This window comes from Rattus norvegicus, chromosome 4 (genome assembly GCF_021556685.1).
Source record: "Rattus norvegicus strain SHRSP/BbbUtx chromosome 4, alternate assembly SHRSP_T2T, whole genome shotgun sequence".
Classification (NCBI taxonomy): domain Eukaryota; kingdom Metazoa; phylum Chordata; class Mammalia; order Rodentia; family Muridae; genus Rattus; species Rattus norvegicus.
Genome location: NC_141537.1, coordinates 63,425,495 through 63,445,355, shown reverse-complemented (window position 1 = coordinate 63,445,355; position 19,861 = coordinate 63,425,495). Strand labels below are relative to the sequence as shown.

General features: G+C 46.5%; 1 protein-coding gene across 14 annotated transcripts in view; it reads right to left on the bottom strand.

Annotated features, from left to right (window-relative positions):
* Lrguk (leucine-rich repeats and guanylate kinase domain containing) overlaps positions 1–17,581 on the bottom strand; it is a 148,113-nt gene extending 130,532 nt beyond the window's left edge. For 10 of the 14 annotated variants that reach the window (XR_015685389.1, XR_015685391.1, XR_015685390.1 and 7 more), the window contains exons 1-4: positions 17,260–17,564; positions 9,732–9,839; positions 7,089–7,170; positions 4,146–4,246 (exon numbers count right to left, since the gene is read on the bottom strand). Coding sequence is in view for 8 of the 14 variants with exons in the window: in XM_087656522.1 (XP_087512648.1) it covers positions 4,146–4,246; positions 7,089–7,170; positions 9,732–9,839; positions 17,260–17,553 (585 nt within the window). In the remaining 6 variants the exon portion in view is untranslated. 14 annotated transcript variants of the gene reach the window in all.
* Positions 17,582–19,861: the final 2,280 nt, after the last annotated feature.

Genomic DNA, 19,861 nt, shown 5'->3' with positions numbered 1-19,861 from the left:
AACATGCACCCTTTTTGCTTTTGTGTGATAGTGAGGGACTCAAAGTGAACTTACTGTGAGGGCTTACATGCGACAGGTGCAGTTCCTTCTTATGCCTTATGCAAGCACAGTGTGCATGCATGCCTTTGTCAGGGCTGTACGCCGACACCATGCCTTCTGCGTACCAGTGACATTAGGCTTTTGAGCAATTTAAAAAGGTTACATTTTTTCTATGACTCCCATTGAAACCTACAGTTCATAGAACATGCCCACCAAGTCAAATGAACAGTTTCACCTACTATGATCAAAGCATATAAAAATAGTTATTTTATGTCATGTAAGTGTCTGCCTGCCCACCCACATGTGTATCCTGTCTGTGCTTGGTACCCAAAGCAGCCAGAAGAAGGTACCAGATCCCCTGGAACCGGGGCTAACAGGCTTTTTCAAGCCATCATGTGGGGCTGGGAACCAAACTCAGGTCCCCTGCAAGAGGAGTAAGTGCTCTTAACCAGAGCCAGCTCTTCAGCCCTGAGACGGAAGTGTTTAAAGAAACACAAGCATGTCAGTACAAAGTTCTGCCCCTCACCAAGGAAGTGCCTGCTTTCTCTTGTTGATGGCACAGGCCTCACCAATATTAAGTAGGAAAGAAGCCAATCTTCTCGAGTGTGAGAGAGAGTTCTATTTCGGCTTGTCTTATAGAAAACGGTGGACTCTTAGTGGTTCTTTCGTCTCCCTCACAGCTTAACCATCTTGTGCTTTGGTGTTTTCATCCACAGATGGGCCAATATGAAGTGGCTCACAGCCTTGTTGGACTAAATGAGAGAATGTACTGGAAGCAGCAGAAAGCCTGAGTGTGGGACTGTGTGGCACTGCACAGGCCTAGCGCTGAGCAGGCTCCCTCCAGGCAGTCTGGCACACGGCGCACTTCTCTGGGAGACAGGATATGAATTCTCCAAGAAGTTAGACCCCTGGAGAAGGAACGCATGGCTTGTTTGGTTGATTCGTAAGGTCTTCTGGAGAGGGGGCTGGGGTGAGAAGAAACTCCTAGAATAACTTCTGAGGGGAGGGTCAGGCTTCTCCTGTAACTCACTTCCCTGGGATGCAAAGCAAAAAGGGAAGCTGAGGAGACAGAGTTGTTTAACTCTGCAAATGCAGCTCTTAGGATGCTCAGAGCCTCCTGCTGAGCCAGACAGGCATCTAAGGCAGCCTCTCTGAACAAAGGAGTATTGCCCAGGCAGCAGGCAGTAAATGGGGGGGGGGGGGGAGAGAGAGAGAGAGAGAGAGAGAGAGAGAGAAACTATGTCATCTCTGTGTGTCTCTGTATGTGTGTCTGTGTGTCTGTCTCTGTGTGTATATTTGTATTTGTCTCTGTGTGTGTGTCTGTCTGTCTGTCGGCCTCTGTCTGTCTGTGTGTATATGTGTGCATTGATCAAATCAGAATGGCAGAATGACTTGAAACTATAGAAGAGACCACAGTGTTTTGACATCAGTATGGAGAATGCCAAATTCTTGATTTCAAATAGACTTTTGTTTTGATTCAGGGCGAAGCAGAAGGATTTGGGTCTAAGTTTATGAACCAAACAAGTGTATAATAAAAGATAAGAGTTGTTGTTCATTTATTCCTTAAAATAATGTTTTTGTTAAATATTTAAGTCCAACAGAAGGAAGCTTAGCCCATGTTCTCGGGTAATGGGTCTCAAATTGGTTAGAATATTAGGCTCATCTGGGAGCCATTTAGCAAGTCCAAAATCCCAGGCCTCTCCTTGAACCTCTTAAATAGATATTCTGGCAAAGGATCCACACCTTATAGGTCTGCAAGTTCCCCCAAGTGATGCCAGTGGTGAAAGGCCTAGGAACCACCTAGGCCCTTGTGACCTCTCATGGCCCGGTCCATGCACCAACTCCTCTGATGACAGCTGGACCAAGAAGCTTAATCTCAGACACAGCTCCCACCAAACTGCCCAGTTAGAACCTTACTTTCCCTGAGAAGCACAAGTGACCAGGGCACCCCTGGGAGCAGGAGAAATGGCACTCACTCTGCACACAGCAAGCTGCTCCCCAAACCACCATTTGTATGTGATTCAGTCCTGCTTTCAAAGAACAAGCTCTTCAAAAATGAGTGCAGGAGACAAACATGGAGGTGGAGAGGAGAAGGGGGCCCCTGCCTCTCTCTGGGGCGATGCTCAGGTGGTCAGCACTGTTAAACTCTGTTAAAAATCATGGGCGTGTCAATCATAAGTCCACAAAATTCTTCTTGCAAGCATTTCTTCTGGTGGATGTTTTTCTATAAGCAAGGGAAGGGGTAGGGGTAGGACAATTTGGCCCCTAACTGACAGCTGTCAGACTCTCTTGTGATGCCCTAGCCACCTTGACAAGAGAAACAAACATTAGCCAGTCAGCCAATCCTTATGCCAGCACAGCCATTTTGAGCATCCCATGGAAACAAAAGCTACCTAATAATTCCAGCTCGTCTCTCCAGTTCCTGAGGGCACAGCTTCAACCAGGCCTGCTTCACTTTTACACCATACCTTTTTTTGTCACGCACGAACGCATGCACACACACAGGGTCTTGCAATCATCTCCACCGAGGTTAGTGGAGGCTCACTTCCATGATGACCTAGGTAGGAGACTGCTCTAACTGGGGGAAAGTAGAAAGGCTGTTGATTGGTGCAAACACAGCACTTCATTTACATGCAAGGTGAGCTGTGATTGGTCCAACATTTCTTCCTTGGTTCTGAGAGCAGGTTGCTCAGGTGTCTGGAGCAAGCTGGCTGAAAGACCTTCTCCTATGCTGGCTCTACTGGTTATACAGAGCAGCAGGTCCAGCAAAGGTTTCTCTGGGGGTGAGCTGGTGACAGGAAGACGGCAGCAACAGAGACAGCTGAGCAGTGGTGACAGAGGAAGCATCAAAGCGACCGCAGGAACAGCTGCACAGCTAACCACCCGGGTTACAAAAGGTGGCATCAGGTTCCTTGAACACTGAGAGAATGGCCAGAGCGGGACTAGGGTGACCGAAGGAACAAGGGGAGACAGTGAGCAGAGGCTGAAGCTGATGGAGGATGGAAGCCTGGAAGAGTTGGGGGACAGAAACCGCTGAGTTCCAGAGGCCTGTCAAGTCCTTAGGGTCCAGAGTCAGCTACTGCATGCCCTGGAATTCTAACACCAGTCACTGTCAAAGGCTGAGAGAGACCCTGCTATCCAGACCTCGCTGGAAGCTGCTATGCCAAGTACTGCCAAAGGCTATCTGTGGAGGGCTGACTTCCCGGGACATACAGGAGCCTACACGAGGTTTGCAGGAGCTTTAACAGCAGAGCGAGCTGCCTGCTGCCGCTCCCTCGTGTGCCATGCCGCGGGCTGCTGTCAAACACTAAGGGAACAAAAGTAGCCAGACACCAGCACTGAAAGAACCTGCATTGCGGACTGTGACGACCATCTGGGTTGAGCCAGCCAATGAGGAATACAAGCATTATTTCCCTAAAAAGCCAAAGTTGGATAAGCAAGAGGACAGAGTGTGCACCGAGGAAAATGTTATCACTTTTTCAGATAGAATTATGCTGCTGTAACAAAAGAAAACACAGCAGCCACTGCTACTTAGAGCAAAGGTGATACGTGGTGGCTCATGCCTGAACTCCCAGCTTCCGGGAGCCTGAGGCAGGAAGGGAAGGAGTTTGAGGCCAACTGGAGCTGCACAACAAGACCTGCCTCTCCTAACCAAAGAAATAACAATCAATTAAAATCCTATTTTTAATCTAGGAAAATAAAATAGGTGGGTGGTGGTGGTGAACTTCTTTAGTCTCAGCACTTGGGAGGCAGAGGCAGACAGATCTCTATAAGTTCGAGGCCAGCCTGGCCTACAGAGTGAGTTCCAGGACAGCCAGGGCTACACAGAGAACTCCTGTCCTGAAAATCCAAAAGGAGAAGACACAACATATGGCCAAGAGAACAGAAGGCAGCTGCTGTGTGAACCAAGTTTTCAGCAGAGCTCTCAAGGACTGAATGTTGATGGAGCATCTTTTGGCAAAGCAGCAACGCAGACACTTGTCTGTATTCCGGTGCAGACACTCACACTCTTGGTCTACATCTGCTCGCTGCGTTAGCTCTCTCCGCATTGTTCGGGCGCGGTGGCAAGCACTTACCGGATGTGATTAGGGCACTGATAAGTATACCTTGAGATTTTGGGGTGGTTTGAAATTGAAGAAGGTGGTCAGCCTGTTTTGAGAAGCATTCAGTTCTAGAAGATACGGCATGCAGCTCACACAAGACAAATCTGGGGGCAAAAACGGTAAACCAGTAAGATACTAGAAAAAGCCAATAAGCGCGTTACTTCAGAACACATACATTTTTTTCCCTAGGCTGGATCTCACTGGATAGCCCTGGCTGGCTTGGACCTCACTGTGTAGATCAAGTGCTGGGATCAAACGTGCCCTACCACGCCTGGCCCATATTGGGCTAATTTTTAATTATGCCGGTGCAAGCACATCTCAAATATTTCAGTTGAGTCAAATTAATAAAATCAGGAATGTGTGAAGTACTTTGTAAAATGTAGAACAGACAAAAGCAGGCATGTTAGTGGAGGGAGGGAGGAGTATAAGAGAAGTTGGAGGGTAAATAAGAGGTAGAGGAACCCTAAGGACACACTTCGTTCTAACAAATCCTAACAGTACCCAACACACTATGAGCTGACTTAAAGAATCAGTCGTTTCTCTTTCTCCCTTCCTTCTCCTGTATCTCTAGGATGCCTGAGTAGCCAATGACTGCGGTCCCTTGCACAGCCCCTCTTATTTTTCCCACAATCTGCTAACCCCTGAGGGTTTCAAATATTACCAGCCTTACTGGGAGGGATGAGAGACTATAAAGCCTTAGATAATCCTCTTGATAATTAGCTCCTAAATGACTGCATTAGGTCTTTTCAGAAGATTGGAAATACCACAATTAGGGAAGTCTCGGTTGCAAATTCAATTTTGTTGTCGTTGGACTTAATCCTAAATCACATTAATTATTCGAGGTGATTTAGATCATTGCTTGTTACTGTGCCTTGACTCTGGATTGGTTCAAAATTACATCTGAGCTCTGCATTTTATCCCAACCAGATATCCCTAAAGTTGATGCTAAGGAAAGCACTGTGCTAATGGAGTTCATATGGGACAGAATTGCATGCGGGCTGTGGCTGGGAAGTAGCATTTGCCATTTTTTGTGGCGGCCGAGGCACTTTGGGCACCCAAATGCAAGAATCCACACAGTAGCCCTGTCAGTATGAGAGACTCAGTCGTCACGAGAAAGAGGTGTGGTGACAGCATCCCCTTTCTCTCTCAGTCGGAAGGACACAGCAAACCAGGACAGACATGCTAAGCACAGGCAAAGCCAAGCCAACCGGCACAGACACGCACAGAGAGGGTGGCACGCCGGCTGTGCCTTGGGCAGGGTTAGCAGGCAGTGAGAGATGGCTCTGCCATCGTACATTTTGTGATGGTCTGAGTGAGAACTATTCCGCATAGTCTTGGGCGTTTGAATGCCTGTTCTCCAGCTGGTGGCTGTTCGGGTAGGGCTGGGAGGCAGGGCTGGCGGTAGGAAGTGTCACTGGGGGCAGGCGTGGAGGTTCTAAAAGCCACACACCATCCCTGGTCCACTCTGCTTCCTGCCTGAGGTTCCGGGTGTGGGCTCTCCACTCTCAGCTCCTAATGCGGCCGCCATGCCTGCTGCTTGTCTCCATCACTATGGACTCTAGCCCGCTGGAACCTTAAGCGCACGTAAACTCTTTCTTCTGTTGGCTGCTTTGGTCATAGAATTTATCACAGAAACAGAAGAGTAATCAATACGCCTGGTCAAGAGTCTCTGAAGCCAGAAAATATCACCAACTTCTACTTCAGCTTTCTGGCTCAAACAATACCCTAGTTGCAAACCTCTCTGAGATACACTGGGATATTAACATTTTGGTAGAAGTCGATGATGGGCCAATTAAGGAAGGTTGGTTGACACAAAACCTATGGGGAAGTCAGATGCTTAACAGTTTATATCTATCAGCCCATAAACCGTATCAGCCCATCAGCTGCCCATTCTGCCACCAGCTGCATGTCTGTTAAGAGTGGTCTCACTTCTACTAGTTTCCACTGAGCGCCTGAACTTTAACGTCATCTTTAACGTCAGCTGCATGGATGTTTCAGAGTAGAAGCACAAACTAGTGTTTAGACAGATACATCGAGATGGTAAATATATCTCATGCTGTGTATGAGACACTCATACAGTCAGACACTCACTGTGACAGAAGCAGTCCCTGGCTTGCTAACTTCTATGTCGTCCCTCCTCGGTGCAGTACCCTCTGTGTCCACCAGATGGCAGGAGCACCTTGCGTCTACACCAAGGGTTCTGGACCAGCAGCATCGGCCTCACCCACCCTTCCCGCAACTGTAAATTCTCAACCCTTACTCCAGTTCTACTGAGTCGGAAACCCTGAGGGAGGGGTTCAGCAACCTGTGTGCTCACAGCCCCACTCTAACACAAGTGAGTCTGTTCAAAGTTGAAATGTGGTCTCCCTCAGGATAACCTGTAAGACTGACGTCAATCCCCCAGAGAAACACACACTGCTCTCCTGACAGGCGGCAGACTCTCAGACTCCTGATGAATTAATACAGTGGGCCATGGAGAGCAGTGAGGCACGGTCCTCGTAGAGAGGAGTGTGCCTTGAGCGTCAGGGTGTGAAGCTAAGCCTCTGGCATTGGGCAGCCCACCAGGCTGCAGTTTCTTATTCAGTAAGGGGGAAACCTGTTGTCTGTCCCTGGAGGGCCTGCTCCTTTCTGAGGGAAGGCGGAGGGGGTGGGCGTGGGAGTCAGGGGAGAGACTGTGGAGAGGGAGAGTATGGTGGTCCGGATGTGATGTAGAGGAGACAAATAAAAATAAATAAATAAAAGAAAAGGCATCATCAGACAGCCTGCGAGTACTGAAGGAGTGTTGACCCTGCGAGGCTCCCTGGATGACCCACCACTGTTCACCACACAGATCTACAAATCGCTCACATCAAATTCAGTATTATTCAATTCCATTAAGTTCCACACGCAGCCTGCAAATTTTTGTACTAGCTCAGTGATCAATCTCCCGGACCGACAATCACATACCTTCGATTCTGTTTCCTGAAAGATTCAACTTCTGCAGGTGAACATAGCCACTCAGAATGCTGACGTCAATCAACTCACAGTGCTGAGGGGAAGAAGAGGGGGAGGGGCTTGAATATGGCTTCTTCTGTGATTGTGTAAGCCTTCAGGCAACACCTAAAAAACAACACTGATGGAAAGAAACTCGGAATTTCTTTCAAAAGTATAGAAGGGAAAGAACAAAACCTAAGGCCTACTACCAATGGGATCCCAAAGTGGACTACAGATCCCACTAAAATAAAGTATTCCTTCAGAGGAAATCCTAGTATGTCTGGTGTGGTGGCACAGGCTTTAAATTAAGGCAGACAGGTGGATCTCTGTGAGTCTGAGGCCAGCCAAGTCTACATATAAGACCCTGCCTCAAAAATAAGAAAAAAAAAGAAATTTAAAAAAGAATTTATCAGCATAAGAAATTAGTGTCAGTATGAACAAACCTCGTGAAAAGATAAACGGCTTATGAGAACCGTTAGGGCGGAGTTTGAAATAAAACCTAGAGCAATGAAGACCACATTTTCATCTAGCCAAGGAAAAGCAAGCAAGCGCTGGGAGCTTAAATGAAGTTTTAAGGGGACATCACACCCCACGAGGCTATCACTTACAACACACTAGCAAACAGAAGCACAGAGTGCCAGCCTGGAGTGACAGAGCACCTGGAGTGACAGAGCACCTGGAGTGACAGAGCACCTGGAGTGACAGAGCACCTGGGGGAGCTGCAGCATCTGACTCTGCTGAGTCTCCATCCAAAATTCATACCAGAAAACGGTACCCAAAGCAAGTTCAGGTGGACTGAGGAGGGGAATTTGATCCCGTGGCATAAAGACTTATACCACTGTTTATGTCATTCTGTCACAAGCAGTAAAAAAAACAAAAAAACAAAAACAAAACAAAAACGAAGGACTCTAAGACAGAGTCATCTGAAAGCAAGCTCTCATGAATGTGTGTGTGGGGGAGGAATGATGGTTGCTACAAGTGGCAAATTAGCACTGTGTACATCATCCAGGAAAACAGGGAAGGGTGGAGCTCTACTGTGCCTTTAAGAATGCAGGAGAGAAGATATGTATGCTGGTAATTAGAGGAGTCAAATAAAGAATAATAATAATACATCATCATCATTTACAGCATAAGTAAGATACTGAACCAGAAAGTGTATTCTTTTTTTTTTTTTCAGAAAGTGTATTCTTTAAGAGAGGTTTTTGAGGCCAAGTAATTTAACGTGTAATACCTCAACAGTAAGGAGGCCAGCAGCAAAATGAGTTAAGCTCCATTCCTCTGGCTGAAATAAGATTCAAAGGATCGCTTTTTCTGGCAGATCAACTTAAGGCATAGCACTACATACATGAGCAGACTACTGGCTGAAATGGACCTTCATAGGGCTATACTGGCTGCTAGGATGACATCACCCCAATGTCCTACACGGTGCTGTGTGTACCGGGCGCTCCCCATACGTCACACCTGAGTGCCTGGGACGCCCACAGAAGGTTAGAGATTGCTGGGGATGGAAGACTATGGCCTTCGGAAGCTGAAGGACATACTATGAAGCCAGCACAGGGATGACACTTCATTAGTCCTTGGGTATTTTATTAGTTCAAATCGGAGGCAGAGCACCCTTTCAGTCAGGAATGAGGCAAACCAGACCAGAAAGCGGCAGTAAAATTCCAATGTGCTTTTCTTTAAGTACATGTAGAGTGTATATTTGTACAGGTATGGGTGCGTGTGTGTAAGAGGGGTGTGTGTGTGTGTGTGTGTGTGTGTGTGTGTGTGTGTGTGTGTGTGCGCGCATGTGAGCAGGTAGCAGCCTATGCTCGTATCAGGTATCTTCCTCCCTTGTACATTGAAGCTGCAAATCTCACTGAATCTAGAGCTCGTGATTTCGTCTGGACAAGGCCGCCACACCGGCATGACTGGGATCTCAACTCCAGCCTTCACACTTACACCTCAAGCACTTTACCCATGAGCCATTGCACCAACCCCTCCTTTTTTTTTTTTTTTTTTTTTAAATGGAAGCAAAAAGAGTTAACTATTTTCCCAGGACCACGAGCAGCAGCAGAGAAGCTGAAGTGTCAGCTCTTGCAGCCCTGACAGTCAAAGTGGAGCCAAGGTTCTGTGCTACTCGCAGACCAGGGTTGAAATCTTGAAAATGGATAGATAACAATAGATTTTTTTTCTTTAATGATAGGCATCTTTATGAAAATAAAAGACAGCTCAAAGCTACTTACTTCTTGACATACTTCAGGGGAAAAAAAAATCAATATTACTCGGCTCCCTGGGATTCAGATAGAGTTTAGCTCAGCTTTGACCTGATCAGAGCGAAAATTCTTACAGCGTTTTTGATTGGTTTTACACATCCAGATTCAACCTCCTGAAGAAGGCATTGATTACTATAATATAGACTACTTAGGACGAAGGAGGGCAGGAGAGAATGAAAACAGAAGAAGGTGCAGGAGCAGACAGCCGAGGCTCTCTGAGGTCTACCATTCACAGCACCTCCCCCAACAATCATCCCCATTAAACACGAGGCCCTCGGTTTTGCTACCACCACATGAGTGCCAAAGAAGAGGAAGGTCATCTGCCCATGTCGCCAGCCCACAATGATCCTGCCATACTCACGGATAGGTTTAGGTTGCGGTAGACCTGCTCCGTGCCTCTGCCTGACCACCCCAATCCATCGAGTGCGTCGGCCACATTCTCCTCTCTCAGGACCCCATCATATTCATCCTAGAGAAAGCAAAGGGCGGACAAAGAATCTGCATGAGAAAGGCAACCGTCTACCTCGCCCTATTCAGCTTCTGTGGGGAACACTTCCGCAGTGAACTTTGGCTGACGTCTGCTTGTGATTAAGGAGTGAGTATGCTGACATGTGTCTTTGTTTTTAATTAAGACGTGCATTATACCCTGACAAGTCCCTCCGCTTACGCATACGTCTTTGAGAGACTGTCCTAGCCTGAAGGAAAAGGCCCTAGACAGACATAGATACTGTATACCATAAACTCACCACATAAGGATTTGAGTCATTGTTTATCTTTCTGGACTTGGCTTTGTGTTGCCTGCCTTTGAAAGACACTGAGAAAATACACTCGTTCACTGGTGTGGTATTGACCAGCAGCCCTCCCATATCTGCCTCCTGCATCTTCTTTCTGCCTTTCCTATAGCCGCCCTCACTCCCTCAGTCGTGGTTCCCACACTGATTGACCAGCAGGCTCCAGCAAGCTTCCAGAAAAAAGGCTGTGTGTGCGGTAGACATGTACGGACTATATATACTTAGTTAAATGCTCATTAAAGTCATGACTTACCACCGTGGACTTCTCAGGTGATGTGATGTTCGATGCTGAGAGAACACAGTGGCCATAGGAACATCAGAGTCAGTGGCCCTGTGTGAGAGCTCTGCTATCAAACTGCTAATCCTTCTGACAGCCCTGGGGTAGCATTCTTATCTCTAATTTAAGTAACCAAGGCTTAGAGGTTTCCTCGCTCAAAATGACATGGCAGTATGTGACAGAGCTGGCATGAAATCTCAGCCTGCCTTGATCCTGCACCGGGCTGCTTGCCGCACCTCAAAAGACGGTTGCATCAGACAAAGGCAATAATGTCTTGAAATTTGGTTCTTGCCGAGCAAATCAAGTCCTCAGCTCACTTCCTAGTTGCTGGTTCCGTAAGATTCATCTCCGTTACAAGATGATTTAATGGGTCACCTCTATTAGGAAACTTGCCCTTGGTCAATGGGTGGGCATGGCTGTTCCCCAGTGATGGCAGACAGAAGAGACAACACACCAATCTATGTTGCACATCTTCTCCTGCCTTGAACTCTGCAATGGCTAGCCCGGACACTGACATCAGCAAGATGGCAGAAAATGGTCACCATGGCAGCCACACTGACATAGCCACCATGATGAGCTAGCATATTACCTGTGAGGAGAAAACATCTGTTCATTAGTTCTTTATTAACCCCAGTTCTGGAGCCAAGAATGCTGTTTGGGTTGTTGGTCCTGAAGACCTAAGTACATAGACTCATGTTGCTGTAGGAGGCTGTCCCCGGGGAATGTTGCCTGCATGGACGTAGTGCATGTCCTCTGGGGTACGGAGGGCTCAATTTGAACCCCACATCCTCTGTCATGTGACTTGGGGGAGGGTCAAGCTTTCTCTGAGCCTCATTTCTCCACCTATAAATAGAAAGTGTTTTTCTTCAAAGCCTTTCTAGACACACCATCCCTCCAAAGTAGGCTGCGTGCGTTTGGTGTATTGATTGTTTGGGGCTGAAGGCGCTTGAAAAACCAGCGAACTCAAGGAGAGACTTTCACTGAACGGCTTTTATCTACAGAGAGGCAGATCCTTCAAAAGGAACTCGATTGTTATAAATCCCCTCCCCAGGAGTTTCATCAACTGGAGGAGATTGACCCTTATCACAGGAGCCAAGAGAGGCCAACACCACAGTGAGGCAAGCTTTGTCACAAGCTCTCATATTTCCCATCTGTTCTAAGAGCCTGTGTCTCTTTCCATAAAAGCATTTGTCCCCCCATCCCTTTAATCGGCCTAAATTCCCTCTCCCCTTCCCCTGTCAGCATGGTGTGCAAAACTCTCAAGTCTCACATCAAAACTGTTTCCGGATCGGCAGGATGACTGACTCAGTCGGTAGAGGCCCTTGTCTCTAAGCTTGAGGACCAGAAGTCCCATGGCAGGAGAGAGCAAATGTCTACAAGTTGCTGCCTGACCTCCACATGTGTGACACACACATGAATGAATGGTTATAATAGAGTTTTTTGACATTTATTTATTTTATGCGCGTGAGTGTTTGCCTGCACATAGATAGGTATATGCTCCACATGCATTCGGTCGGTGCCTGAGGAGGACAGAGAAGGTGTTGGAACCCATGGAATTGGAGTTGTGGATGGTTGTTGAGTCACCAGTTGAGTTCTGGGAACCAAAGCAGGGTCCTCTGAAAGAGCAACAAGTGCTCTTTTTGTAAAAAATATATATATTTTATTTATTCAATGTATATGAGTGTACTGTAGTTATCTTCAGATATACCAAAATTCGTTACAGATGGTTGTGAGCCACCGTGTGGTTGCTGGGAATTGAACTCAGGACCTCTGGAAGAGCAGTCAGTGCTCTTAACCACTGAGCCATCTCTCCACATGCCACAGTACTGTACTTGTAGGATTCGTTTGCTTATTTAATTTTACCTGTATGGGTGTCTTGTTTGCAGGTATGTCTGTGTACCACATACTTCCCTGGTGCCTTTGGAAGTCAGAAAGGGCTTTGGATGCCCTGGACAGATAAGGTGGAGCCCCAGTGTGGGTGTTAGAAATCAATCCTGGGTTCTCTGGAAAAGCAGCCAGTGCTCTCTACCACCGAGCCGTCTCTCCAGACTCTCCCCGATTCCTACTAGAAATCTAACTAGTTATTCAGTGCTAGTTAGACTGCGGTTATTGGAGAAGAATCTACAACCACTAGAACCCAGTATAATCCCTGACAGCCATCTATAAGCATCTGCCCATTAACCCACACAGAGAAGTGTAGCCTTCACCTCTCAACAAAGAAAACTTCGATTTGCAGCTGATGAGGACCACTACAAAAACAAACAACTGTAAGAGAAGTTTTTAAAAAATCTTTTCCTATGAGATCCCTGATGAATGCACTATTAAAAGCCACTACGCCCAGATCCTTAGTCTGTGCCAACACGCTCATTCTCACTTTACCTCAGAGGTCCTGCTATGGAAGCTAGGACATTCGGAAGACCATCGTTCCTCTCCTATCCCTTATTTTTAATACTTTAAGGAGAATTAAGGAAACGATGTATAGAAAGCCCTTGGCATGGTGCCTGGAACACATCACATGCTGTGTGCAAATGTCCCATGCCTGCCACACTGCTCACAAGTGGAAATGGCATTCTTGCCGGTAAGTGAAATGCCCTGTGAAACCTAGCGGGATTGAGGTGGAGTGTGGAGTGTAGGCTGATGTCTACGTGCAGGGGAGGGCGGGCACACGTTAGGTCAAGGCCCATGATTGGACAGTAAAAAGTAAGGCGGGGACAAAGTTTTTGTAAGGTGGGAGAGAAGAGGAAAGAAAAGAACCAAGATGGAGGCAGAGAAGGACGACCCAGATCTGTGTGGCCTTAAATGGCCACAGGTAGTCATGAATATTTCCTAAGGGATGGATTTCTATAGGTCAATTTATCTTACCTAGGTGGGCGGTTTACATCTTTATCAATTGGTTGTGAGTTTATTGCGTGGACGTATTGTGGGTTGAGAATTTTACATATAAATCTGATTGCTAAATTACAGCTTATTGAGTCTTGATTTTAACGGGCTGCTGGGCGTTTATACTATAACTACCAGGGGGCGGTTGTTGGGAGTGTGGGCAGCGTCCGTGGCAGGGAGCAGCGATAGGCCAGCCACTGCTGGACCTCTAGTGTCCTGATTTTACCAGGTAGCTGGGACCAGAGTTCCCGGCTGACAGAGAGGCCGCTAGGAGAGGGCAGCTAGCAATGGGGGCCCGAGAGACTGCCGGGACTGGAGGATAGCTAGAGGTGCCACACTAGGACCATGCAGCCCTACAGTGTGGGCACTAGCGCGGGATAAAAGATTCCATTTTTTAGGGGGCTGGGGATTTAGCTCAGTGGTAGAGCGCTTGCCTAGGAAGCGCAAGGCCCTGGGTTCGGCCCCCAGCTCCGAAAAAAAGAACCAAAAAAAAAAAAAAAAAAGATTCCATTTTTTAATAATTACCGCAACAGTGGAGGGATCCTGCCTTTCTCCCAAACTTTCCACCTAGAGCTCCGGAGGTCATGTGACCTCACATGACTCCGTTTCCTTACTTATTCTGGAAGGCCCATTTGTCCCCATAGCTGTAGACACAGGGTGGGCAAAACTGTCAGTATTCTCTCGGATCCCTAAGCCAAGGCTACACACACTAAGCACCTCCTCGCCCTCAAGATTCCTAGAAGAGGTGTCACACTCTTCCTCCAATAGGCAAACCGAACGTCAACCTCTCAGACCTCTTTCCATTTGATCTATCCACGGCATGACCCCCGCTTCTGAGTTCTGGATATTTCCTTGCCCTGGCTAAGTGCGATCATACAGTTACTCCCGTAGCTCTTCTCCTACGTCTCTGGACTGGTCCCTTCTCACACTCTTCTTCACCTCACATCAGAGAAGTATCTGTTTTCCTATCCTGCTGCTCTCGGTCCTTCCCACCTCCCCTTTCCTTCCTTTCTTTCAGGCCTACTTCACAGACCTAGAGCTATGAACTCCACGGTTTCCTACCTCTGTGATCCCTCTTCCCTGATTCGAAGCCATGTGATTCCTAAACCCAATTCCTTAATACGTAGTAATCTCTGTCCCTGCTTCCCTTTGCAATGACCCAATATCCCCCAGTGTCCTTCGTATCTGATGGTGACATGATCATCCCGTCATCCCACGTCTCTGACTCTCAGTTAGTGATGGTCTCATCTTAGATGTTTTATCTTTAGCCTGTTTTATATTCCAAGCCCTCCCTTAGCCCAGAATCTCCCTGCTCCCCTGTGGATATTGCTAGAATGCACAGCACCCTCTCTAAATTTACCTGGTCCTCAGAGAACTGCTTAAGATGTCAAGCGAGTGACCGTGCACAGCGCAGGGCCTACCTCAGTTCCAGCTGCTTGTTCTGCCCCCACGCATGACTCCCGAGTGCGGCTGCTCTTATCTCTGTACGTGAAACTTGAGGTGCTGCTTGCTGTGACGTGCTCGTGGGTCACTATGAGAGGATGGGCTCATGACGGCCACATCTCCACCTTCTATTTTAACTGCTGCTATCCCCTACTTACTCCATCGGTAACTTCTGCGAGCCTACTCTACCTAGCAGATACTATATTACTGAAAACTTTAAGGTAGTCTCTTGTGAAATCAGAAGTCTGTAACTGTCCTAGCGGATAGGCATTGCGACTCACACTGAGTTACCCATACTGGCAAAGGGAGGCTTTCATACACCAAATTCTGAGTCAAGACACAGTCAAAGAGTGCTTCCTAGCAAGCAATAGTTCCCTAAATGTTTGTTCAATATGGCGAAAGTCACTTAACAAGCTCCAGGTAGCAATTAGAAACGTCTGAATTACTGTTTTTAGTATCAAGACTCTATTATGATAAGTATTTATTTTTTTACTATGCTTTTTATTTGCATATGTGTTTGTATGCATGTACACATACCACAGCAAATGTGTGGAGGTCATAGGACAACTTTAGGGAGTCCAGTCTCTTCTTCCACTCTGTGGGTCAAGGGGATTGAACTCAGGTCATGTAGTTTGGCAGCAAGTCTCTTTACATGAGAAGCCATCTTGCCGGCTGTACACTAAGCACTTTACATAGAGGATATCATTCAGTTATTTTACGAGACAGAGAGCACCATCAAGCCCATATTTTGAGTTCTAGACAAGCTAAATGACTTATACAGAATCTTGGTACTAACAAAAGGCTAGCCCATGTCTCCACCACTAGCCTTTCATCCCAAAGGCTGTGCTCCAAACAGCTGGTCTCAACTGCTTCCCTTAGGGCTTCGGTAGTTTGAAGGAGCTGTATTGCTGTGGCCACCACATTATTACTTGGAGTCAGGGTAAGATACGAGAAATAAACCACACTTTACAACTTCTCAGTACATTCCACACTTTAAAACGTAATACCATGAAAAGTCAGTATCGAAACAAACTTTTTTCTCAACATATTCTCCAAACCAGAAAGGGGTAGCCAGTTGGGTGGACCCCCTTCTACGGCGCGTTAATGGCATCCTGAAGACAGATTAATGATGGCACTAATGAACCCATATCTAAGGAGCCTGCGCTAATTAGAATCATAAACTATGCTTGTGGTTCATTTGTGAATTCCTCTGGGGTGGAAGGTGGTGGAAACCACACAAACATTTGAAAGGAGCACAAACACGGCCAGTTTGTGGTAGTCACTGGTGAAAGCAGCGAAATTAACCAGCAAAGAATAAAATAAATAACGGCCTTCCTGGTCAAGTTCACTATCATCATCATTGTTGTCACCATCATCATTGTCATCACCATTATTTTTTAAGGCTCTCACTGTGTGGTTCTAGCAACATTTCCAGCTAATCAGGAACTGGGTATGTAGACCAGGCTAACCTCTAATTCACGATAATCTTCCCATCTCTGCTTCTCAGTACAGGGAGTGTAGGTCAGAACACCAATGCCAGCACATTGCTATAGCCAACTTCAACAGCATTATAATGGAACTAGCACGAAGGACCACGTGGAAAAGGAAAAAGGAAATGAGGGATGAGGTGGGAAAACGGACCAAATATTCCTAGTGCACAAAAGGGCATCAGAGACAAGAGCCCAAGGAAAGGAGGACGGGGCTGGAGTAATGGAAGGTCAGAGGCGGGGGAAGAATAAGAAAGAAGACCAGAAAACATGTCTGACATCAGGGAGAAAGGTAGCTTGAAAAGGACATATGTGTGAAGAAGCTGAAAAGATGTATACACTGAAGGAGAAGAGGTGGGGAGGGGGGAGCCCGATATAAAGGTAAGAACTAGGAACGCTGTGTAGAAAAATAGTTAAGAGTGCTAGGAACACTCCCATAAGCCAACCGCTCTCCTGACTGAGGGTGAGCTGGCTCTCTCTGATCATGCTATGAATCCCTTCTTAACCAGAAAGAGTGTGAGTGCTTAATGAAGCACTTAAATACCGGTAGCAGAACTAACATATAAAACTTATATAAGTTATTTTTTCTTCAACAGAGCATTTGGATTTTTTTTTAAAAAAATTTTTTTTCACCCTGGAAGAAAGAAGAAGATGAATGGCCCATAACTGGGAATAGTGCAGAAGTACTTCAGTTTGGGGAGACCAATGCTTGCCTATTTTGTAATAATGCATGATTTTGTCAATGCATAATTTTGAAAGCATTAAACCCAACCATGAAAAGAAAGTAAATATTTGGAGGGTTTATTCCCCCTCCTCCAAGACAGGAGGGAAGGACGCCAGAAATTTGGGGAAAAGAAATAAGCAGCAAAGAAAAGCCCTTGTCCTTTGGGCGGAAAGGAGTGGACTGAAACCAGGGCACTGCAGAAGCAAGCTGTCACTGAGGCAGCCAGGCTGGGCGGCTAGAGGGAGCCCGAGACTGGGGTGGGGAGTTGGGGGGAGAGGGAGGCACACCTCCAAATTCTGCATTTCGGACTCCTCTGACTCTTCGGATTCTCCTTCCTCCTGCTGCTCTTCTTGCTCCACTTCTGCCTCGTGAGAGCGGTGGATGAGCTGGTGGAGGAGGTAAGAGGAGGCGCTTCTGAAAGTCCCTTTTGATCTCAGTCCCATGGGAAAAGTAGGCCATCGCTTCTGAGGTTCTTTGTCTGTGAGTGACAGTATCGCCTGGGCTACAGCGCGAGAAGCACCCAAACTCCGCTGGAAACGGGTCCCTTTCCATCTCGAGGGACTTCCCTCGAAGGTCGCCATCTTGTTTATACACGTTGCCTAGGAGACTGACGCTTTGGCCCGCGGCCGTGCAAGGAATTCTGGGGGCTGTAGTCCCAAGCTTCCGTGCTTGCGCAGTCTGTCAAGGTCTCTGCTGCCATTCAATTTTGCAGCCCTCTGCTGCTTCTTTTATTTTCCTCTTTACGTTCATTCGCTAGTTTTATTCCTTTTTGCTTGTATCTTTCACTCCTTTTCTCCACCCACTTTCTTTGTCTCCTGCTGCCTGTCCTTCTTAAACCTTGTTCATCTCACATTTGATAACATTCACCCAAGCATCTCCAATCTAGCTTCATTCACACCATCGAAATTTGGAAGGATTTGGCATCCCTAATTCTGTTGATCGGAAAACTAGTAAAGATGAAATTTAACACTATGCACAGCGCAGAGGAAGGAAATGACGCCATGACATTGATGATTGAGAAGACCTGACTCCTTTCCTTTTCCTTTCATTTTGAATGTGGAAGAGAAACTAGCAAAGGATCTTTGAGAGCTCATTTGCAGTTAATTTACATACCTGTTCAACTCTAAGTCTGGTTCTTGGGGGAGAAAAAACTAGGAGGAGGGGCGGATTGGGGAAGGGAAGGGAAGGAAGGAAAGGGGAGGAGAAAGAAGGAAAACAAACGGAACTGACATTGTAGTGTATCTTAACGCCTTTGAAGAGCTGTTAGTATTCCATAAATAATTGTATTAGTCAAGTGACCTGCATCGGTAATTATTTTCATCCTGCTGAGTAGTTTTATCAACTGTACTTCTTACAGGATTAGAAAACATGGTTTCATGCTTGTGCGATTTTTATGAAACCCAAATCCTATAGCCTTAAGTTCCATAAAGTAAACACTCCAGAGAAAGGCAGAACGAGAACTGTAGTAACTATTATCGCCATAGCGATGACACTAGAGATCCTGACGGGGAAGTTGTCCTCATCCTCTGGCCTTAGTGGGCCATTTCTCCATGCTTCGGTGACAGCCATTACAAATACAAAATGATCCTGTCAATGGCTGTCAGGGGAAAAGGAGAAATAATTCTTATGGACACCATCCATTGACTATTATCTTTCTTAGTGCTTGAGGGACCATTAAAACTGACATAAAGTTTTCAGAATTACCTCCCTTCATTATGCTGCAGCTTATCACTGGAAAGGGCGCAATGAAAGTGTCTCTCCTCGAGGTCTGCCTTGCTCCTTATCTCTTTCTCTAGTGGGTACCGATTCTGACAAGGGATTTCTTTCCAACCTCATTGCCTGAGGGTCTGGCTCTGCCTAACCCGGAAGACTATACTGCTCTCCCCTTGTGGAGATTATAAAAATGCAAACCGTATGTGTGTTTTCAATAACTTAATCGGCATTTGTAGCAGAGGGAACTTTGCCAACGGCAATCTACTGAGAAAAAATGTTTGATGGTAGAGTTAGGATCTGTCAAAGAATAATTTCAAAATTTGAAAAACATGTTTGTCCTACAAAGACTAGAGTGAAACACAGCAAAGAGATTATTTGTCTCAATTGGTCCTGTGCTCTGGGTATATGGACGCTAGTTCTGTGCCCCAAGGTCACGTTTAGGTCTGGACGTGGGCATTGTATTAACCGGTGTGCTGTAAAGAGTGCTCCTCAATCTCTGTTGGACAAGAAAAGGCTCAAGCCCAGACTGGGGAAGCAAGAGAGGAAGGCAGAACTTGAGATAGAGTAGGAAGTCTCAGGTAGGCAGGAAGAACCAAGAGCACACAGCCAAGAGAAGCTCACCCTGAGGACACACAGGAAACAGAACGAGCCTCAGTTGGCAAGTAGCGGGATACTCATCCGGTTATATAGCCTCGATGGGCTGTCACAGTCTCAGAACCTGTTCAGCTTAGGTTTATAGCTTGTTAATGAATTCTGATGTCTTTGTGTTGTTTACTCCAGAGCTAAATGGGAAAGAGTGTGGCAGAAACTGCCCACACCCCTAAAATGACATCAATAATTACTCAGGTCAATCCGTGAGGGATTGTTAAAGATGGCAGCCGTGTTCAGAATCTGTATGAGAAGGAATTGTAAAGTAAGTTTGCTAAGTTGGAGACTGCCAGAAATAACTTTGGGGTCCCAAAGACATAACCCAATGGAAGCATCTCAACAAGGCAAAATGTTACTCCTGTTCAGGAGGGCGACTTAGAAAGAATGAGGGCACAGAGACTGGAAGTCCACTTGATGGTGGCAACTGTCTTTTTCCATTGGCTGGAGTCTGACTTCAAGCTCTCAAGATTGGATAGGTTTTTTTTGTTTGTTTTGTTTTGTTTTGTTTTGTTTTTAAATCAGAGCAAG